This window comes from Cotesia glomerata, linkage group LG5 (genome assembly GCF_020080835.1).
Source record: "Cotesia glomerata isolate CgM1 linkage group LG5, MPM_Cglom_v2.3, whole genome shotgun sequence".
Classification (NCBI taxonomy): Eukaryota; Metazoa; Arthropoda; class Insecta; order Hymenoptera; family Braconidae; genus Cotesia; species Cotesia glomerata.
Window position 1 is genome coordinate 26559667 of NC_058162.1, and position 25102 is coordinate 26584768.

Below are 25102 nucleotides of genomic sequence, written 5' to 3' on the forward strand. Positions count from 1 at the left end.
CTTACAATTAATACTTTCATTCAATAGAAGACACGGAAAATATTTCATTATTCAACTAAAAGAATAGAAAATAATTTTTTTTTTCATTTTAAAGCCATTATAATTTCTGAAAATTGATAAAATTAATTTACCAGATATTTAATAATTTTTATAACTTTTGTTAACAAATAAATTATGGCAAAAAAAATAAGAAAGAAAAATTGACATGAGAAAATTTTAAAAAATTAAAAATGCAATTTTTAAAAAATAATTTTTTAGAATTAATTTATTTGTTAAATAAAATTAAAAATTGGTCAAGTGACAGCTAACTTTAATGTTACAATAAATTTTAAAAGTTCATTATTGTCGTCAACTATGATTTATTTACCACAAATAAACCATATCTTTACCATGAATAAACTATTTATTTTACGCAACTAAATCGCTAAAATATATTATATATTTACCAGAAATAAATATTTATTTGGCCATATCCAAATATCTTATATATTCGGCACAAATAAATCTTATTTCGATCAAATATTTCTTTTTTTCTGTGTGGAAATAATGAAGCTTTTTAATGCTCTTTCAGCTGATACTACTGATGATATTGAAGGATTTTTGGTAAAATTGTGCTGAGGTCTCGGAATGATGTGGTTTAATTCAATTAGCCGGAGAATCCGAAGATAATTGAGTTAGAAAATGTGCGGTTTTACGGTGTACAGTTTTCAATGTGCATTAAATTTATCAAAATGGAATTAATGATTGAGAATAAAGAGGAAAAATGATGATTAAATTTGTAACTAAAGCTTACAGTACTGGTTTTCTTAGACCACCGGCCTGAGACTCGGGCAACCAGGCTGCTTATTGTAATTATCCCTTGGAAGTACTCACCCTTGCTGCTGAACCACCTACTCCAGCATCTAACCACCCCTTTTAAACTCCCTTACCTCTTTGCACACGCTCCCGGGCTCGATTGTTCTTGCTCGCATGGCCCAGCCGCCGGCATGCTAGCACGTCTATGAAATTAAGCGTACCACCCTTCTTGCTGGTTACTGCTACTGCTCTCTGCTCCGTCAAGATTCGTTCGCTGCCACCTTCAACCTCTCTCACATCCCCCGACCCCCCCCCCTCCCCCCGTGTTCTGGCTCTACTTCGCTGGCAACCTCCCTTACTTTTGAGTCCCCCAACTCCGGAGCTTAATTTCTCGCAGATAATTGCCAGTGCCAGGACTAGCTTGGACGGGTGAAGAGAAACCTTACAGAATCTACGGACAAGTTGTAGAGTACCGATAATCCGATGAACTGCGACGATTCGCCGACAAAATTGCATTCTTCGGCAAAAGCTCTCATCATCCTAAGCAATTACAGGATTTTAGGGAAGAGCAAATGAGAATTCACCTTGCAAATGAGACTCGATGATTTTACAAAATTATTTTACCAATGGGACATTAATCAATAGGATAAAAAAAAATGGTGTGTGTACTTATGTACACGCGTTAGAAATTATACTTCTTTGGCACATAATAAAAAAAATTTTAAAGAAAAAAAATGCAAAAATGATCGAAGAAAAATGTTAAAAACAATCAAATAGGTTTTATTATAGTAAAAATTTAGTTATACCGTATAAATATAATAGTATATTGTGTGACTAGGGATGAAACAAAACGATTTCAGACCAGAGTGAAGTTGCCTGCCCGAGCGAAGCGAGGGCTGGCATCACTCGGTCTGAAATCGTGTTTCATCCCGCGTCACACATTATATTTTTCATATAAGTTGCATTAAAAATGCTAGTTTCAATGTCTGGAGCCAACCAGAACTAGATAGTTTCAGACGAACAGCGAAAATACCATTTTATTATGAAACTTATAATAAAATAGAAAGAAATAGTTTATTTTTTACCAAACATTATTCGTAAATTGACAAGTTTTCTTTTATCATTCTTATTTATGCTTAATAACAGAATTATAATATGTCAGTACAGTTAACGGTTAGAATGACAATTATAAAGGTATAAAATAAACAAACTATTGATAGGATTGAAAATAAAGCTGCAACTTCACCTCGCGGACAGAAAATCGTCATTTTCTGTCCGCCGGGAAGAAATAATTGATACCTGCCCGGCACAGTCGCATTGGTCTGAAATTGTCTAGTTTCGGTTGGCTCAACAGACATTGAAACTCACATTTTCAATGCAGGTTATATGAAATAGTATATTACACACCTAGGGAAGTAAAGTAAGAAATGTCTCAGATCACATGTAATTGTTGGCCGAGGCGAAGCCGAGGTCAACAAACATGTGATCTGAGGCTTTCTTATTTACTTCCCGAGGAGTGTATACTATTTTTTTGTCTGACGAAGGCGGAAAGCGGCAACTTAGAGTAGCGCAGCGGGACGAAAGTTGCCACTTTCCGCCCGGAGGGCAAAAAAATCATTAATTATCATATGAATTTAATTCAATATTAGTTAAGATTTTTCTAAATCAACTAATTTTGCAGCTGCAAAGTATCAATAGTTTACAATCGATAATTATAAAATATTTTAATTATTATGAAAATTAAGTTAGCTGGCATATAAAAATTTTTAGAATTTTTTTTTATTGAAATAGTATATTACACACCTAGGGAAGTAAAGTAAGAAATGTCTCAGATCACATGTAATTGTCGGCCGAGGCGAAGCCGAGGTTGACAAACATGTGATCTGAGGCTTTCTTATTTACTTCCCGTGGAGTGTATACTATTTTTTTGCTCGACGAAGGCGGAAAGCGGCAACTTTGTTTAGCGCAGCGGGACGAAAGTTGCCACTTTCCGCCCGGAGGGCAAAAAAAATGATTACAAAAAAATAAAAAAAAAATTTTCACTTGTAAAAAAACTTTAAGTGCAATTTTTAAAAAATATTTTTTTGTTCTAATTTAATTATTAAAAATAAAATCAAAAAATTAAAAACGTCGGCTAACTTTAGTATCATTAATTATTTATTTAAAATATATGTTTCTTATAAAATAGTTCATTATTTATTATTTAACCTAGTGATAATATCTTTTTAATTAGTATTTATTCAAAAATAATATTAATTACATGAATTAAAAGACAAATATTGTAGTACGAAACTAGATTTTGCTTCCAACAAAATTCCGAAAAATTATTAAAATAGTCTATAATATAAATTTAAAAAAATATGGATAGAATTACTATATTCGATAAACAAAATGATTAAGTCTATATTAAAAAATTATGAAAATAAAAAGATACCTAAATATAATATTATATAAGTACTACAATATTTATATTTTAATTCATGAAATTGCTATTATTTTTGAAAAAATATTAATTAAAAAAAAATTATTATCAAGTTAAATAAAAACTAAAATATTTAATTGACCATTTTTTAGAATTTATTATTCGTATGAATAATAGATTTCATATTAAATGGTATTTCTATCGAATTTGAAAATAAGGACGTTTCGTTGGATACTTTGCAACTAGCCTGTATATGAGTTAACTTAGTCATTTAAAAAAATACATACTTTTAATATTCTATTCAGTGACCAATTTCAACATGTAGATTTTCGTGTGACGGTGCTGCGCGCGCATCATAAAAATTCACTCTCATCATTTTTTCATAACGCGCCTAAAGAAGTACACGGAGAGAAATTTATAGAAACCTTTCCAAAAATTATGGAAATGGTTCCTATAATAAAATGATCATTATAGGTATCAATCCTATGCTCATTATGGGAGCCATACCCATAGTTTATTGAAAACGTTCCTATACAATAATGGGATAGCTTCAATATTGAGACACTACAAAATGTCCCGATGTTATCAGCCTGGCGAACTACCACCCGAAATTTTCGTTACCGACACTAGCTAAATTAATGTGTAGCCCCGTGACGTCACAAGACGACACGAGGAGGGAAAAATCAGCTACGAACCTCAAAACTTGAGCGATGATCGACACTTCGATCTATCCCCCGGTGTCAACCACCACGCAAAATATTTCTTAGTCATTTTTACTACTATTACCACTATTACTGCTATTAGGTGACTACTCACCAAAATCTCAATTAATCTAAAAGTTTATTATTTAATTTAATATTCTGTATTATTTTCTATTAAAATTGTTATTTTTCGCATCAGGTGATTACTCACCACGCTCACTAGTATTATTACTAAATTAGTTATAATCTTAAATACAAGTGTTCTGTTTCATAAATATTTCGTTACCGAAATATTATAAGTCTTGTTTAAAGTGTTGATTTGGTGAAATAAAGTTAAGTTTATTGTTATCACCGCTATACACTATTACTAAACTACCACTATTCACCTATTTATTTACTACGACTATCCATCTACAACCTGCCAAAGGGTCAATCAAAGACGAAGGGTCATCGTTGCAGTTAAAATTTGTAAGTAATTAAAATAAATTGACTGGCACGCGTGAGAACTTCTGTCTCAAACTAATAAAATCATCTAAAGACAAAGACACTCATTGGTTCACGGGAGCGGAATATCCCAGAGCAGCGAATCCTAATTTTTAGAAGTTTAGGCGATTATTTCTTATCCGCGAGATTTAATGGTCTAAATAATTAAATTTTAAATTAAGTAAAATTTAGTGTTTCAATATATTATGGGAATAGTTCCTATAATATTATAGAAATGGTACCTATATTATTAAAGGAATGGTTCCTATAATATTATGGGAACGACACACATACACGGAAAGAACAAGATGACACTGGATATAATCCCAGATTATACTCAGTGATATCTGTGGTGAAAAAAATTTCAGATAGTAGCTAGAAAAATCCAGATTATACTGCGTGATATCTGGATTATACTCATTGTAATCTGGATTATACTCATTATAATCTGGATTATACTAGCTACTACCTGAAATTTTTTTTCGCTCAGTATAATCTGGGATGATATCCAGTGTCATCTTGTTCTTTCCGTGTAATAATAGAAAAATGTTTATGTTCATAATAATGAAGCAATCACTTCAAAAATATAAAGTAATTATTGTATATTTTTTGCTAATAAATTTTTTTTGAATAAATAAAAATTGATCTTTTACTAGAGTGAAAAAATTTTTTTTTCATAATTTTTACTCACGTGTGTACTTAATCTTAAATTGTTTATTCCAACTCAGTTACTATTCTGTTAGATAATATTGAAAAATATTGTAGCAATTTTAAAGTTTCTCTAATAAAAGGGATATTTTATCACTACACAATTAGAGAAGCAAAATAGATATGGAAATTCATTGCTTATTTTTACAATTTCATTTTATTTTTAAGACAAATTATTTATTTACAATACATACGTTGAATATTTATTAAATCCACATTTTGAGTATGTACCTTTTATTGTTTATATGAACAATATTAGTTATTTTACATATTTCAAATAATGTTATTGGGAAGCAAGTAAAATTATCGAAATTACTAATAATTTCAAATGCTTCAAAATAGTCATCGGAATCACAAATAACTTGAGTTGTAATGACAAATATCTCAATATTATTAGGCATCATCACCATAATATTATGGAAATGGTTCCTATAATATTATAGAAACTATTCCTATATATTATGGGAACCATTCCTATATATTATGGGAATCATGCCGATATTACAGTTATAATTATAGGTATCATTCCTATAATTATAGGAACCATTCCCATAATTATAGTAACATTTCCCAAAAATTATGGGTACAATTCTCATAATTTAAGTAATCGCTCGTAAAATGGTATAGGAAAACATTTCATTAAAATTATAGGAATGATTTTCACATTTTTCTCTCCGTGTATAACTTCAAAAAACTTATGGAATTCCATACACGTGGAAACGAAAATTGCAATAAGTTGCGCTCCCCTTTTTCCTGCAGGAGTTGAATCCTTATGTTTGACTTTGTACCGGTTACATATTTCAATCGTACGGTTCAATGGGATCGGTTGTTTGCTGGTGACCAGAATTTAATATTCATCCTATCAGAAGTGAACACGCTGGAGAGTTTATCAGAAATAGGGTGTGTTTGCACATGTTGAAAACCCAGAAAAATTTTTTACCCAGAAACTTTGCAAGCCTAACTCAACTTAAACATACATTTAATCTATATAGATACATACTAACAAACAAACAAACAAAAGTTTTTAGCACAATCAAAAATTATTCTATAGCACGAAAATTTATTTGGTTAAATATATTTGCTGGTCGTAAACTACGATCAATGTGTATAAATGTATGTGAAACTCACTAAAACAGAAACTTGCAGCAACACCAGTACCAGCAAAACCACCTCAAGTAAACCCCCCGTTTCATTTTAGCGAAGCGCGATGCAAGACCAAAACCCGCGATAAAACATCGGCGAATTCGCACGATTGAATTACAGTTTAATTAACTCGCGGGCAATTAAGCCCACCTACACCCACTCTTTTACTCATTCCATTTTCTGCCTACCTACCTATTCCACCCCAACCATTCGTTTTGGTAACCCGGGTTGTGCCAGCTCTACACCCCTATAGCCTTATTCCATTCACCCGAGCCTGCATCAACGAATCATGCATCCAGAATATTTCACTTTTGCGATTCTATCGAGAAACTTTTTTTCGTAAAGTTACTTTTCAACTAACAAAGCTATTCAATGTATAACTCTCTCTCACATTTCAGTTTAACAAAAAAAGTTTTAAGTAATATCCTTTGTTGTGATTTATAATGGTTATTGTTATTAAACATAAGTATGAGACGTCGACTGAAATTGGTGTAAGACAATAACCATCAACTGGACGAGCAATTAAATGACGAGTGAATGGTAACGAGGGTTTACGGTCTCACGAGCTTCTAAACCATTCTTGTTTTAGCATCTCAGCTATAACATACGCATTATTCTAGTTATATTTATGACTGAACGATCTCGCCGCAAAATTTCAAACTACACAACTATGAATTACTATAAACTGTATTACTGTATAGTGTCTACACTCAAGAGGAGAGAAACTGTTGCTCTCCATTTTCTCATACCAAAATACAAAGTACATCATCAACCAAAGTCCTATTATTCACCGTGAAATTACACCCTCATTATTAATATTTTAAAAACAAGTTTTCAACTAAAGGCACTAACTTTATTGCTAAATCCATGAGCGTATCCGAAATAGTTAGATTTTTTTATTAAACATTGTAGTGCTGACTTATAAAATGAGATAGAAAAAAAATTTGGCAGATGAATCGTTTATTTGAGAAACTCCATAAGTCATATTTTTTTCGAAATCGGGTTTGTTGCATTTTTTGGTTTTTTGAATTTTCTCTCACTTATATTAGCACCAAAATATATTAAATCCGTGGTCAAAACCTAACCAATCGGTTGATACAAATCTCGTTTAGTTGAGAAACCCTATAAGTCAGTGACTTATAGGGTTTTTCGAATAAACAATCAATTTAAAAATTCCAAAAATAAATTTCTTTTTGTTTTTTTTTTTCAAAAAAACTTCTTCTGAGAAGAAAAATTTAGTTCAATGCAAAATACTTAAATTTTAATCATTTTCGCAGTACGGGTTTAAAAAAATTAAATTAAATTATTGTTTTATTGTTTGATGTGATTTCACTGACTTTAATTTTAAAATGATTGATTATTAGATAATTAGAAACTAAATTTACAGTTAAATACTTGAATTTTAATGAGTTTTACAATATTCGCTTGATGGATTTAAATTAAAAATATATTGTTTTACTGTTGACTCTGATTTAACTGATTTAAATTCTAAAATTAATGATAACCAAATAAAAATATATTATATTTACTGTTAAATACTTTGATTTCAATAATTTTTGCAATTTTACTTTTATAAAGTTAGATTGTGATAAATTAAAATGTTGTTTTATTGTTGACTCTCAATTCACTTATTTGAATTTAAAAATAGATGATTTATAATAATTTTCGTTAATTGTAGTTCCAATACATATTTTGTACTTTATTTTATAAATATAATAAATAATTGACGGAGAAAAATTAATAATTTTATTACTATTTTGTTCGTTTTGGTGAGAAACCCCATAAGTCAATCAACTTCAAATCATTATTATGAATAGTAGTAATTAACAATTAAATTTTTTGATGCTCGAATATTTTTTCGGGATACTTACATTATTATTATTCATAATTTATGATGTTAATGCAAACTTAACCGAGAAAAATGTTTTTTGCTTCTTCTGAAAAATTTAGTGTTTTTGACTTATGGGGTTTCTCAAATAAACGATTCAGATGATTGACGAGAAAAATGTAAAAATGTGGACAACATTAGAGTGACATTAAGAATCTAATCTTTACACACTCTCTGTTTAAAAATAAAATTTTCGATTATTTTTTAAATTGGGACAATTGATAAATTTAAATAAATTATTAAAGAGCCTAAGTTAAAAGTTATTATCTAGAAATGTTAGTTAAATTAGTTTCAAATTTTGTATAAAATCTTGCTTACAATCCGATGCAATATTAATTTAAAATATAGAATTTAAATTTAATTTCGTATTATGTACTTACATGTACAGATATAAGATCTTAAGTTGTAAATATTTTTTGTACTCAAAATTGCAATTTGGCCTGTACCTTGGCATTAATAAATTACCAATCAATCTCTTTTCTTAAAAGTACAATATGAATCCCATGGACGTTATCTAAACCTTAAAAATGAACCTTATCCAGTTTAGCGTTATGAGGCGTGCAATTACTTATTCAAAGGACAAACATCAGAACCAAAAGATCAGGGTTAGTTTTTGCGGGTAGCTATATGTATAATTCAAGTCTTAAAATAACTCGCGAAAATGGCTCGGAGTAAAGGAGTAAGAAAACCGGGACTAGGAGACGCTCATAGTCGAAACGGAAAGGGTTTTCGGTTGGGATTCACGGAAGGGCTGCGGGGTTATAATGAAATATGGCTGGCGTTCCGCTTCGTATAAGACTGCATTAAGATTATACCTAGCGCGTTGTGGCTGAAGGGCGAGTTACGGTAACGTCGGTGGATATATACTTATATACAGATATAGACACAGGGAGACGGCTTCGAAAGCAACCCCGCTCGTTGTAAGGGGACCGTTTGGTTGCCTTTTCCCGTAAGAAGAAGCAAGACGAGGGAAGTAAGTGAGAGAGACCAGAGCGGGTCGATGGGTGGCGGGCGGGTGGGCGATAGGGTGGTTGCCTACTGGATGCTGGATGCTGGCTGGCTCCTGGTAGTGGAAAAAGGGGTTGAGAAGTATATGAGAGTATATTCCTCCTACAGTGTTTTAATCAAGCCGGATTTGCTGCGGCAACCCATAGCTTCAACTTTCGTTTTAGCTCTGAGGATAACCAGAGAAAGACTAGTACGTGGTGGTGCTGATGCTTGTCGGTCCGCTTAAAATGCTTCTTCTTTACTTCAGATGATGGAATACGTGACGCATTTTGGTTTTACAGCTTCCACCTTATCTTCCTTCCGAGAATTCAATCGATGGGCACCTTGCCCCAATCTCAACTTGGTTGGGTTTGGGGTGGAACACTACTTTGACGGATTCGAGACATCCTAGGCTAGTTGGTAGGTACGCGCACGTATACTCTTATGTGGACGTGTACTCGGAGTTTCCATGTTTCGCGGAATCGTGCTTCCGAACGATCGGGAGGTTAACTTTCGTGGGGTTTGGGGCGGCCTGCAAAGTTAGTTATTGGGAAATAGTAGATCTGTAGCTGACTCTCACACACTGGTAGCTAGACACCCTGGAATGCTTTGTTGATCCCAATTCGTCTATCACAATCGTGTATCGTCTTCCTTTGCCGTTTGCTTAAGCAATCGAATCAATTATCTTATCCAGCGATACTGAGCCAAAAATAGAACAAACTTCGGGCTATATTCAAACACAATAACGATGACAATAAATACAAGGAAACGCTATAAAAATATAAACAAAATCATTTCGTGGAAATGGATATTATTGAGCTATGCTACGATACGACTCTGGTCGATGAGCTTCGTTTTCAATTCGAAGGGGACGAAACGGCCTTGGTGTCCATGAATAATCCAAGACTGCAGCCCTTGTGCTAAAAGAAATTATGAGGGTGATTTTTATAGCACAGGTAAAACCAGAGTTTCAATCAAAAATATTTTACCCTTCTTGTCTTTGGTAGGATTTCAGTGATTCTCATCATCATAAGGAACAATTAATCTATCTTGGCCCCAATCTTGCAGTAAATATATTTGAATCGTTTATTTGAGAAACCCTATAAGTCAAAAACACTAAATTTTTCAGGAGAAGCAAAAAACATTTTTCTAGGTTAAGTTTGCATTAACATCATGAACCAATTATGAATAATAATAATGTTAGTATCCCGAAAAAATATTCGAGCATGAAAAAATTTAATTGTTAATTACTACTATTCATAATAATTATTTGATGTTGATTGACTTATGGGGTTTTTCACCAAAACGAACAAAATAGTAATAAAATTATTAATTTTTCTCCGTCAATTATTTATTATATTTATAAAATAAAGTACAAAATATGTATTGGAACTACAATTAACGAAAATTATTATAAATCATCTATTTTTAAATTCAAATTAGTGAACTGAGAGTCAACAATAAAACAACATTTTAATTTATCACAATCTAACTTTATAAAAGTAAAATTGCAAAAATTATTGAAATCAAAGTATTTAACAGTAAATATAATATATTTTTATTTGGTTATCATTAATTTTAGAATTTAAATCAGTTAAATCAGAGTCAACAGTAAAACAATATATTTTTAATTTTAATCCATCAAGCGAATATTGTAAAACTCATTAAAATTCAAGTATTTAACTGTAAATTTAGTTTCTAATTATCTAATAATCAATCATTTTAAAATTAAAGTCAGTGAAATCACATCAAACAATAAAACAATAATTTAATTTAATTTTTTTAAACCCATACTGCGAAAATTATAAAAATTTAAGTATTTTGCATTGAACTAAATTTTTCTTCTCAGAAGAAGTTTTTTTGAAAAAAAAAAACAAAAAGAAATTTATTTTTGGAATTTTTAAATTGATTGTTTATTCAAAAAACCCTATAAGTCACTGACTTATTTCAGCTAAACGGTTTCTCAACTAAACGAGATTTGTATCAACCGATTGGTTAGGTTTTGACCACGGATTTAATATTTTTTGGTGCTAATATAAGTGAGAGAAAATTCAAAAAACCAAAAAATGCAACAAACCCGATTTCGAAAAAAATATTACTTATGGAGTTTCTCAAATAAACGGTTCATCTGCCAAATTTTTTTTCTATTTCATTTTATAAGTCAGCACTACAATATTTCATAAGAAAATCTAACTGCTGAGGATACGCTCATGGATTTAGCAATAAAGTCAGTGCCTTTAGTTGAAAACTTGTTTTTAAAATATTAATAATGAGGGTGTAATTTCACGGTGAATAATAGGACAAAGAACCAAAAAATGCAATAAACCCGATTTCGAAAAAAATATGACTTATGGGGTTTCTCAAATAAACGATTCATTTGGATTGATTGATTCCAATGTTTAAATTGATTCGATTGTGTTCTGACGTTAAATCTCAGACGACTGTTCTAGGAATTCGTTTAATCTTGGCCGCAACCCTTGTGAGGAAGATCCGTAAGGCGTAGGTCAGACAAAGAAGGTACTAGTTGACCAGTCAGTATGCAATATGCCAAGGTTTTCCACTCCCTTGCTTGCGTTCCTTCCTCTTCTTGTGGATGGAGCGTTTCTTGTGTAGGCACCTAGATACCCAAAGCCACCCTTGGTAGAGCTAGAGGCTTTCCACCTTCTGGTCCCGCTGACCTCCTTCATTTCCAGCAGAATCCTTGTACTTGGGTTTGGGAATTTAATTACACTATAGTGCCTACATTGTAGCCCCAGCCGGCCCGGAAGTAAACTCCCATTGTCGAGACACAAAGCTTCTATTTGTCACGAAACGGCTTCGACACAAGATTTCTACGTTGGCAATCACATCACCCAATGCCAATAGCAATAGCTAATCCAACTGTTTAAGCTATTGTTTCTTGTGATTTTTTCGTTGGTGAGCTTACTTTTCCAGAAAGTTTTCAGCCCTTTTGGATATAAACTCAAAGGTTCATTATTATTGACGTAAGTACATCGGAAAGTTCTCGCGGTTTTCCGATTAATTTGAATATTTTAGTCGACTTTTCCTCAGGCAAAACTATATAACGCAACTCTCGACTCTTTGCACATTATCAAGTAGATGTTGCTTCTTTAGTCTTGGTCTTACGGTAAATTTCCGATCTTACTGGGGCGAATAAAAAAGGAACATGGGCTAAATGAGAAAAAGAGCGAGATGAACGAAGTTAATTATAAATTTTCATGCTTTGCATAGTGAGGATCATCCGGAGATTTAGTCCGGCGAAACAATTTTAATGATAGATTTATTCGTTGTTAAATTTGTAATACTGTAAAATTTACATGTCTAAGTCGGATCATTAGGAGGATTTTATTATTGAATTTTTAGAAGAATAAAAAGTATTAATATTAACAAGTATCAATTTAATAGTTTTCTGAGTACCAAAACTATTATTTTAGATTATATTTTTTTTCGTTTCCTCTATAAGTCAGCCTGAAATAGAGGAAAAAGGAATGATTTGATTACGGAAACATAAATAAAAATTATCAATGGAAAGCTCGAAAATAAAGGGATAAGATGATAAAATGCAAACGTTAAATGACGCATACAGTGGTAATAAGAGACATTGTTACCTAGGGTGGTTGTCGAAGTCCCGAGTGTCGGTAGAAACAGTCCCGAGGTCTATTCTTAACCAAGGGATTCAACGCGAAGGTACTTTCGGTCTTACAAGGCAATAAGAGAACGGGAGTAACACTAAGAGAGTGAGCGAGTGAGCTGCCAGAGAGACGTTCTGCAAATTCGAGGGGTGAACACCGGGGTGTATTTACGACATTACAATGCCCTACGGGCTAATCCTCGCCCTGGAGTCTCCGCTCCAAGAGCGAAAAGACCTGAGAGAGAAAGAGAGAGTGGATCCTAGTCAGGCAGCCAGAAACAACCCTCCTTACACTCACACCCCCCAATGCAGTCCGGCCCTCGGGCTATCGTCGGATTCAACCGAACGAGCCTTGGGATTTTCACCCGAAAGACGAAATTATAAAGAACGTTTACAGATAAAACTAAACTAAAAAATAATTACAATAAATAACTTGTTCTGGTAAAAAGGAAATGCTAAAAGTCAACGGCGGCATTGAAGAAAATCTCAATGCTCTTAATTGACGCAATTTTTGTGGAGTCCTCAATCACCCTTTTGCCTTTCGGCGGATTTTTTTTCCTAAACACTGCTCTTCATTTTTAACCATCACGCACTGAGGGTGCGAATGAATGAAAAAACGGGAGGGTGCATTCTTGCTGTCGTTCATTCATAAACTGGCTCTTCTTAGGATGAAGAGTGAATTCCCGGTCGGTACTACTCCAGTGAAGGGGATGCACGCGTCTACTTTACACCCGGAAGATTTACTAATTTTTTTTCCCCGGTATTCAATTTAAAACCCTTTTTTCGGGATTTTATTTAGCTTTCGCTCTGTCCGCGTGTAAATTAGGGTTGTTTTGAGTTTAACGAGTCAGTATCACTGTTGGTATGCCCCAGGAAAAGGAAAAAATAGCGAAACGGCTGGAAATGTGAATACAGAGAAAAACAGAAGGGAAAAGTGAGTGAGTGAGGTGAGCCAGACGACCGTAAGTATTAAATAAATCTCCTTAAGCGGATTAGGGGTTGGCTTTCCGGTATTTTAACGGTGCGTTTTCCGCGACCTAACGCCAGATTAGCCGGACCCCAAACAGATTTGTTTTTTTGTTGTGCTAACGGATACAAAGTGTCAAAAACACCAGATTCACATGCACAACCTGTGAAATTATCATCCACTTACCCTACTCATCTAAGTAGACCGCAAACAATTTTTTTAGTGGGATAATTTAATTTTTTTTAGAGTTTCTTACGAGTGGATTAAAACTTTGTTGACACGAAAAAAAAAGTATTTCTGTTGGGAAATAAATTTTAAGTGAATATAAAATTTTTATTTCTGTTTTAAAAGCCCCAATTATTGACAGGGGTCTAAATATTGACACCTTAAATTATTTTTAAATATATTTAATCATCTGTAATAAGAATAACTGTCATATAAAATTTTTATTAAATTCTAATTAATTCAAAAATTTAAAAAAATTACTGTCAGTTCAAAATATTAAATATTAATTATCAAAAAAAAATATAGTTAGCACCAGTTGATCAAACCAGCTTACGAACGTTTATTTTCTTAACAACTTTGATTAGAAAAGCTTTTTTTTTTAAATGCCGAGTTTAAATTCATTTCTTCATCTAATAATATCATCTTTTTTTTTTTTTTAATTAACAATATATGAAAAATTTATAAAATTGAATAATCGAAATTAATTGTATGCTTTATAATATTTAAATAATGGGTGTCGATTACTAATTGATAATTTTTAAATTGAATCTCATATTGACAGCCATTCGACAGCACTATCATGCCTTTTTTTGACTTTAACCTAAAAAATTAACTATAAGAGTTTGAACTCTTCTGATTAAATAAATTATTTTAAAATTTTCAAAAGTAATTAATCATTTATGGAAATTATTATTAATAAACTTTAATAAAATTGATTACTTAATAATAAGTTTGGATAAATAAGAATAAGCTGATGATTCTAGGCATGCTTAGTATAGGTGTCAATAATTGGGGTGAAGGTATGTCAATAATTAGATCAATCATTTTTTTAACCTGCCAATAATTGGTGTCTCCGGATAATCTATTTAATTATTCAAAATTAATTAGTAAATATCACTATCATTTTAAAAAAATGAAATTGATTAGTAAAAACATTACTTGAGACATTACCACAAACAAAATTCAACGATAGATAGATAGATAGATAGATATATATTTATTTGTCCTTAGAGCCGAAGCTCCCTCAAGACCATCAATAAGCAATACATTTTATATATATGTATATATATATATAAGTATACAGTATAAAAATACAATTACAATAGTACTGTGAGTTTGATAATATAACAACAGCAAGGTTTCAAAGTTACCTAAATACAATAAAGTTACTTAATAAATTTACAGTAGTTAGTTAGTAAATTTATAAACACTTTGAGACACTTTGAAACAGAAATTATAATTAATTAAACAAATATAATAATGATTTTAATTGTCATTAGCCAGAAAAAATGAAAAAGATGCATTTTGAAATTCAGGAAGATTATCTACAGTTGTCAGCCCAGGTGGCAACGAGTTCCAGATACGTATACCATTGATTATAAAAGATTGTTCATACATATTACTATTTGCTCTTGACAAACGCAAGTAATCTTGTCTAATGTCACCTCTACGCATTGATACATTAAGATATTGAAATCCTGGGCCAAACAACTGCCGATAATTTAGCCTTATTTCTTTAAAAAACAAACATGCTATGAAATAATCTCTTCTCTTAATTAATTTTAGCCACCCTAATTTATTATAATACGGGGTTGCATGTTCATATCTGGATAATTTGAAAATAAATCTTACGCAAGAATTAATTTTCCTTTGCAACCTAAGCAGCAGCTTTTTCGACATGTTGGTAAACGCAGCACAACAATAATCAAAAATCGGGAATATAAGTGTAGTCACTAATTTTACTCGCAATTGTTCATTAAATATTTCATTGTTAATTTTAAGTTGAGCTAACGTTTTCATAGCTTGATTACAAGTCTTTAATACGATATTGATATTTGATTGCTTAAAAAAATTAAATTATAACTTTGTCTCTTATGATGTTAATAATTGAGGCTTTTACCTTAATCGATTGTTTTTTTGGTTTTTAATTTGCAAGTAAATGTATGAAATTAATTTGACCTGAATATGTAGAGTGAAATTTAAAAGATACCATTTTTTTTTCAAGTAACTATTTTTTTGGTACACAAATGACAAACCAAGCCACAGAACTTTAGTTACAAAGTCACAAAGTGGCAAACCATTAAGATCAATTTCCGTGCAGACTGTTCCTCCTTACTCCTCCGGCAATCTGACTGCTCAACTTCTTGGCTGTTCTATTATCTCAACATTAGTAATTCAAAGTCATGGTTTATCGTTCAGCTAAACGACTTAAAACATTCGGCCAATCAACTTTATCCACCCTTACAACAACCAAAAACTCAACGAAGTTCATTAGTTTTGTTTCTTGACATTTACGACTGTAGGTAGTAAATACCCTCACCCGGAGTAGGAGTGATCCGTGATATTATGAGGGGGATTCCAAAGATCCGGGGGTTTTAAATAACGATGAGGGATGGCAACTATTCGCAATGAGAATTGGCTGGTAGTTAAAGACCGAAAACCGAGACTTGTCTCTCACTATGATTTTATCTTATTCAGAAGCCCGGAAGAAGCCTGCGTTCTAGCCTCTCACCCTCGGAGGACATTCGCCGTCGGCTAAATAGCTAACTTCACCCAACTATCCGAATAGATTATGATTATTGTAGAGGAAAGCTCTGATTTATGCAATTATCATAAATTTACCCGAATTTCCCCATCCAACTCCTTGAATTCTATTCAGCGAACCTCAATACCAAATTACACGTCTAGATATTCAACATAATCATTTTTTTTAACACCTCTTTAATTATCCAACAAATTAGTCCGTTAAGTTAATCAATTGCTGCTGTAGTACTTCGCAAATTGTTTCGATACTTGAATTAATTGTTAATTCACAAAGTTGTTATAACAGATTACAGACAGACAAACTACGCTGGTATGTAATGAGTCATGATAAAACTTTGTTCGAAAGAAAATAATTTGCACTTGAACTTTGGACGTCAAACACAGCTTCGAAGTTTGTTAATTTGCATTGCAAAGACGCTTCTCAACTTTCAATTTGCCTTGGGTCGAGATTTTATTGATTTCGACGCTTTTTTGCCGACGCTACCCAAAAAAAACTTCATCTTTTACCATCATTAGACATTTACCGACACAAATCTACATTTCCAACAAAGCAACAGCCGGTAAATCATCCGTAGGTAAGTCTAGTCTCTTATTTATCCGCCGAAATCTGCATTGCCGATTGTAGTTTGGTAAAAAGTGATAATACCGACAGAGCTTGCTCTTCTTGTCAAGCATAGAGCGACATCTGTTGGATAATTTTTGAAATTACAGGATAGAGGGAATGATGAATTGCGTCTAAATAGGGGAAAGCGGCTCCTCCCCCTGGACGTAACTCTCGACGCGCTTGGAAACTTTGATAACTTCCCCGCCGGCAGCTGTCGACAGAAACTTGTTGAGAAAGTTTAAAAATCGATAGCACTCCAACGAACTACACACTACATAATAACAACGTCAAGAGAAATATCAGAGTATAAAGTCAATTGATAACTTATTTAAAGTTTGTTAAAACTTTATTTAAATTAGCCTCATTAAATTCTAGAAACAAATACTAATTATAACAAACTATAACTACCCAGAGGCATTTATTTCGAATTGTAATTAAATAAACAGTTTAAAATGATTCTACAAAACAATAAACCGGGTGCTTATAGAAATTGAATTAATGCTGTCCAATGAACGTTTATAAAATATCGATGGTATATATTTATGTGTGTTTATATATAAAATCATTGACCTACGAGATATAAACTGCGTTTGTTACCAGAAATAACATCAACATATACATGCATATCTAAAGCTCTAAACGATCGATATATTAAAAAATAAAATATGTGGTGAAAAAACATTACGGTAAATTGTGAAGAGCTACACCGTGACAGAATGGATCGTCAGCGGTTTAAGTCATACAGCCATTTAGCTTTTACATCTTTTTTTACTTGTATCTAACTTTGCGATAAGTTTTTATTTCAACGCATTGTTTTTATGCTTTGTGGTTAAATTAGTAAGCTACTACGGGCGCTTGTTGATATTATTTCGCTAAAAAATAATCCGGGTCAATAGAAAAAAAATATTTTTTGAGGTAAAAGTTGTAATTATTCATTTATGGATTAAATTTATTTAACCTTAACGTCGAATATAATTAACTTGGTAATTTGCGATCTAATAGAGCAATGAAATGTCAACTTTTCACTTTGATAATCATTTCTCCGATAGTTGAATTACTTTTATAATTAACCAGATTTTATACGGTTTATAAATGAATTTCTAATTGATCATATGGAACTATAGTTTATCAATAAAATAGTAAAAAATTAGAAAAACGGTCGACTCTAAAGGCTATCCCTGCAATTTCCCGCCAATTCTATACCTAAACGCTTGAAATTGCACTTATGACGTTTTTGAGCTCCTCGAGCTCATAAATACAATTTGTGTGTTATTTTGAACTCTCCGAGCTCAAAAAAATAGCTTTTGTATGCTTTTAAGCTCTTCAAGCACAAAAGTTTACTAAAACACTATTTTTTGAATTTTCAAATCGCAATAACTTTTGAATGAATGAACCGATTTTCACGCAGTTCATGGCATTCGACGCAATTTTTCAAGCTTCATGAAGAATCTTTAAGTTTAAATTGATAGAACGAAAAATTTCGGAGTGATTCCAAAAAAATACTTTTTTCGGTTTTCTTCGTCAACACACGCATAATAATAACGATTTTGTTGAAATAACAAAAGACGGAATAACTGAAAAATATGTTCTGTTAACAAATGAGTGTAGTTATAGTAACAAATCCATTAGTCACATTAACAAAATGTTTCAAATTGTACTAACAAACCAGTCTGTTAAATCACCAAATCAATTTGTTGTCCTAACGAAATCATTTTATTGCAATAACAAAACTAATTTGTCGCTAAAATATTTTACAAATCAGATATAGCTGATTATAACATATTTTTAAATTATGGATTCTTATAAAATTTACTGTAACAAATTTATTTGTTATTTTAATAGAATAATTTTGCTTTTTCAACAAAAAAATTTATTATACCAACTAAATTATTTTGTCGAATCTACTTAAAGATTTTGCTATAGTAACCAAATTGTTTTGTTGTTATAACATATCAATAACTTGTTATAACCTAAATTTTGTTATTTTAACATATAATTTGTTATCCCTATATAAACAAATTCATTCGTTACTAGACCATATCTTAGGTTATTTTAACAAAATTTTTTTCTGCGTGCGATAACTCACGAACGAATCAACCGATTTTGACCGGACTGGTAGCGATCGACGTGGTTTTTTGATGTTAAAAGCTGATTAGTTTTTAGAATTGATCGGCAAAGCCGTTTCAAAGTTATTCCAAAAAAACCACATTTGAAAAAATTTTTTTCGCAGTTTTTTTGCGATTTCTCAAAATCTACCGGTCCGAATCGTTCTAAAGTACATTCAAAAGCTAAGTTTAGTCGAACCCTTTCGAATGGCACCAACCGTGATCAAATCGGTCAAGCCATTCAAAAGTTATAAAAATATATATAAAAATAACAAACCTAAGCTATATTTGACATAGATTTATTTTTAATAAAATAAATCACGAGTAAAGTCTTGGAAAATATAAAAGCTCCAAACAATCTGATAAGCATTAACGGTACTAATAAATTGAATAGCAAACCCAGAATAAAAAAAGGTAAGCCGTCTAGATTCTTTATAAATCAAATTTTTATTACTGACATTGTAGCAAGTAATCCGGCGAGTAATTATCGGTTAGTAAATATTTGAGGATGCCCTGAGGGATGAAAACGTGCTGGGAAAAACAGTCAGTGAAATAATAGAAGTAGAAGTAGATGTAGTGGAAGAACACGAAGAATAACAAGAAGAAGAAGAAGTAAAATAAGAAGAGTGGGAGGAAGGGAGGAATATCACATAGTCGATTCTACAGTGTACAAAACATTGTTTCAATTCATCGGGGATGAAACGAACTTGGGATATTTTAAGACAAAAGATATCAAGTATATATAATCTCATATCACGTGATACCAATTATTATCATTATTGCAGGAATTACTTTTTAAAGATCTTTCAGTTTTCGATATCTGACAGACGGAATAATATAAATGGATTGAATGAAATTTTATTTTAGTTATTTCATCTCATTAAATACTTAGAGGAATTTATTAATTTTATTGAGAGCAAAGTAGAAATGGAGAGCGTTTAAGGTGTAATAATAGAAAGTGGTGTGTAATGATGATTAAAGCACTTACCTTTTTTGGTGTCGGATGAAGGACGGTGACGGGAACTTGTCGAGGGGTTGTTCTTGGTGATTGCTGCTCACTGCTTTCAGATCCTCTCTCGTTACGGCTGGATGGTAACTCCAGTAGATGTTGAATCGAGTGATTTTGCTTTGACTTTTTAGACGCCATCCTATTTTTAAATCAAACATACAATCGGTTAATTATACAGTTATTCAATATTTACTTTAGGGGAAAAAAACTCTTACTTTCTTAAGTTATTTGAATTCGTTAAATATTTACCGCGGTAAAGATTGAATTTATATTTTACAATTCAATTCCGAGATTTTATAAATTTTGATAAATAAAAAATAATTACTAATTTTGACCAACTACAAACTGTTGTAAAGTTGCGAAGTTTTATGGATTTGTTTATATTTCCTCGGGCGATGAGAAATAATTATTAAAATCAGAACAATCATATCAGAAATGAAAAACAAATTTAGAACGGAGTTTTTATTGAAAATTTCGTTTTTATTTTTTATGTTGCATTAAGTATTATTTAAAAAAATTAGGATGACGGTTGACCTTAAAGGCCATCCCTGCAACTTCCCGCTCATTTTGTTCTTAAGCGCTCAAAACTATACATTACGTTTTTGAGCTCTTCGAGCTTAAAAATATTATTTTTGTGTCAGTTTGAGCTCTTTGAGCTCAAAACTCTAATAGCAGTTTAATAAAACACAATTTTTTGAATTTTCACGCCGATTTTCATGCGATTGGCGGCATTCGACGCAGTTTTTGAAGCTTCATAAAAAATTTTCAAGTTTAAATCAGTCGAGCCAGGAATTTTGAAGTAATTCCGAAAAAACACTTTTTTCGGTTTTCTTTCGACAACGATAACTCATGAACGAATCAACTGACTTTGACCAGGCTTGCGGTGATCGACATGGTTTTTTGATTTTAAGAGCTGATTAAAATTTGGAATTGATCGGTGAAGCCATTTAAAAGTAATTCCAAAAAAAACCTCATTTCAAAAAATTTTTTTTTGTAGTTTTTTTAAGATTTCTCAAAATCTACTGGTTTAAGTCGGTCCAAATAGTATTCAAAATCTAAGTTTGGTCAAGCCCTTTCGAATGGCACCAACTTTGATTAAATCGGTCAAGCCGTTCAAAAGTTATAAGAGGGTCACATACACACACACACACACACACACACACACACACACACACACACACACATCATCGCGAAAACAATCAGGAAAGCTTCCTAGGACCTCAAAACGTCAAGATCTGATGAGAACTCGATTTTCGAAAAACGGGGTAAAACCAATAACTTCCCGATTTTTGAAAATTTTCAATTTTCTTAGCGGGAAGTTAAAAAAACAAATTCAATGACTAAGCTTCCGAAAACACTCTCTATAATTTTTTACACAAGTTTATTAGGTTAAGAAATTAAAACATTCAATATAATGCGTATTTACTAAGCTTTCAAATGTAACTTTTTAAAAAGCCCGCGCTTTAGTGACGTCACACACTACTGGCGCCATCTCTTGGTATTTATGGGAAACTCGGGACGTTTTAACGATATATTGACAGTATACTTTTACTAAAATATTACACATGGCTGTCGAAAGAAGAAATGCTGATTAATATAATTAAAAACTGTTTTTTTATTATAAAACATCCCAAATAATCAATTTTATAATTGACATTTCATTAATTTTTCATTTTTCGCAGTAACTATCCTCCTTTGTTAGTGAATAATTAAATTAAATGCGCTTTAACCATCAAGATAGACGTTTCTGATATGAATTTTCGAACATTATCAAAAAAACTTCAAATAAATACTTCGTAAAACACTGAATGTAAAAACTAATTGAAATAAAACCTAATGAATATTAATTTAAAAATAAAAAAAATTTCTTCAATTGTTTTACTAAATTAATCATTTACTCATCAAGTAAAAGGTTTAAATATTCATGAGCTTGCAGAATTTAATCCACATAATACATTTCTCGATGACGAAAACTGAAAATTTATTTACAATGAAGCATTCATAATTAATTATAACACTCCATATTTTGATTATTTATACACAAAAAAATACTTTAATTAAAAAAAACGTTCTCTGCAATGTTTCTGGTTCATATTTAACTTCAATAAAAAAATGATTATTCCTCTTTCATTTCAACCATGCACTCCGATTATTTCACTAAAATTAAATATTAATAATTGATTTCTTGTGAATTTTAGTGATTTTCATCCCTCGATAAAATTTACTGTATAAAATGTAATAACTTTTATATATATATATATATATATATATATATATATATATATATATATATATATATATATTTAGTTTTGTTACCTGAATGTGAATGAGTTTGAATTTATATTCATTTTAAAAATTAAATTAACGGAAAATAAACTGATATTATATTCGTAATCAATGTCTATGCATTAATTACAGAGTTTATTTGTATTTATATTACTGCTTTAATTATTAATACAAAAATTAAATTTAACCTTAGTCACCTTTCGACAATTATTGAATCATAGAAATTTATAGTTAATAAAATTAAGTTAATTTAATACTCGATACAAATCTTTCTATGGGAGCTTACAAGTTACATTTATAAAAAATTTTAATGACCCAAATTGTTTTAGGTTAAAATAGTTTCTTTTGTAAATAGAAATAGTTAATGGTTAGTTAATCCATAAAACTATAATTTTCTAAGCATATTTTCAGTTTAAAAATGACTTTGTTTATCTGCACCAAAAACAAGTATTTTGATACTTTACACGGAAAGAACAAGATAACACTAGATATTATCCCAGATTATACTCAGTGATATCGGTGGTGAAAAAAAATTTCAGATAGTACACGTTGAAAAAAATTTAGCTACAGGAACTCTATAGTAGATAGTTAGTTGTAAAAAGTTCCAGTAGGTTAACGCATTCTTATGGTAACAATACCGTTTGGCTCCTATAACTATATGTCATTGAGCTCTGAGAGCTCGACGTTATTTACCTCTTACAACTCTACAGGATCGTTCTGAGACTATAACAAATTTTAACAAATCTATAACGATTTAATATTGATAATTTAATAAATAAATCCAGCAGAACGAATTTATATTGCCAATAATAATTGTATATGACAAATAAGAATAGTACTATAATAGAAATAAAATAATAATAGAACTTATATTACAAATAAAAATTATCACAATCACAATATATATCAAAATATATTATACTAAAAAATTAAATTAACAGTCACTGCAAATGAACCTTAAAAAACCATAAATACAAAACCGTTCTAACGAAATTCAATTTGACAAAAAAAAAAAATTCCTATTTCCTTAAATAAAAAAACTGGAAACCTAATTGTCCTCATATATTTTTAATAATTTGAATGAATAACAAAATAATTATGTTCGTCATTTTCAAAGGTTATGAAATGTGTCAGCGCACTCCACGACTGCGCAACGTAAAGCTCTTCCAACTATACCGTTTGTCTCTCGGAACAATCCCGTTGAGCTCTGAGAGCTCAACAACATTTAGTTATCAGAACTAAATAAAATTTTGTTACTGCAACTATATAACAAACAGTAAACTGTGTATAGTTATGGTAACTCTACAATTTAGTTCCCAGAACGAAATTTTTTTTCCGTGTAGGTTAACTCTTTCTTACGGTACCAATAGCATTTGGCTCCTATAAGTCTATGTCGTTGAGCTCTGAGAGCTCAACGTTATTTACCTCTCATAACTCGACAGGATCGTTCTGAGACTATAACAAATTTTAACAAATCTATAACGATTTAATATTGATAATTTAATATATAAATCCAGCAGAACGAATTTATATTGCCAATAATAATTATATATGACAAATAAGAATAGTACTATAATAGAAATAAAATAATAATAGAACTTATATTACAAATAAAAATTATCACAATCACAATATATATCACAATATATTATACTAAAAAATTAAATTAACAGTCACTGCAAATAAACTTTGAAAAACCATAAATACAAAACCGTTCTAACGAAATTCAATTTGACAAAAAAAAAATTCCTATTTCCTTAAATAAAAAAACTGGAAACCTAATTGTCCTCATATATTTTTAATAATTTGGATGAGTAACAAAATAATTATGTTCGTCATTTTCGAAGGTTATGAAATATGTCAGCGCACTCCACGACTGCGCAACGTAAAACCCTCCCAACTATACCATTTGTCTCTCGGAACAATCCCGTTGAGCTCTGAGAGCTCAACAACATTTAGTTATCAGAACTAAATAAAATTTTGTTACTGCAACTCTATAACAAACAGTAAACTATGTATAGTTATGGTAACTTTACAATTTCGTTCCCAGAACGAAATTTTGTTTTCCGTGTAGCTACTATCTGAAATTTTTTTTCACTGAGTATAATCTGGGATTATATCCAGTATCATCTTGTTCTTTCCGTGTATCTGAACAATAAAATAAAACATTCATTCTTCTGAAAGTATGCTATGAGTCAATTGTGAATAATAAAATAATTTTTCTATTCCTCATTGTATTATCACGTATGTTTACAATATGTAAGCATAAAGCTTACATACATTTTATGACAATGCGTAACACTTAATGTTATTTGTCACTTAAACAATAGGTATAAGCAATAACAACCCTGAAACTATCAAGGTTTTAAATGGCACTGAAAGTTACAAGCAATATTCTATAACTTTGGCCTCATTAAAAAAAAACTTTATTATTACAGCCACATAAAAATAATTTTTTACTGTTTATAGGCGTTTTGAAAAAAAAAAAATTAATTTAAAGATTTTTAAATCATAAATTTGTCAATATAAAAAATTGAACACTTAAAAAGAAAAAAAAACTACACTATTATAATTTAAAATCTGTTCAAACGGATGGCAGTTTTT

At 31.1% G+C, this 25102-nt stretch overlaps 1 protein-coding gene across 9 annotated transcripts in view; it reads right to left on the reverse strand.

Moving 5' to 3' along the window:
* The window catches only part of LOC123265192, a 398621-nt gene that overhangs the window by 345766 nt on the left and 27753 nt on the right, over positions 1-25102 (reverse strand). For all 9 annotated transcript variants that reach the window (XM_044728840.1, XM_044728839.1, XM_044728842.1 and 6 more), the window contains exon 2: positions 20192-20351. In XM_044728840.1, coding sequence (XP_044584775.1) covers positions 20192-20350 — 159 coding nt within the window. In that variant the 5' untranslated portion in view covers position 20351. The remainder of the gene's footprint in view (positions 1-20191; positions 20352-25102) is intronic.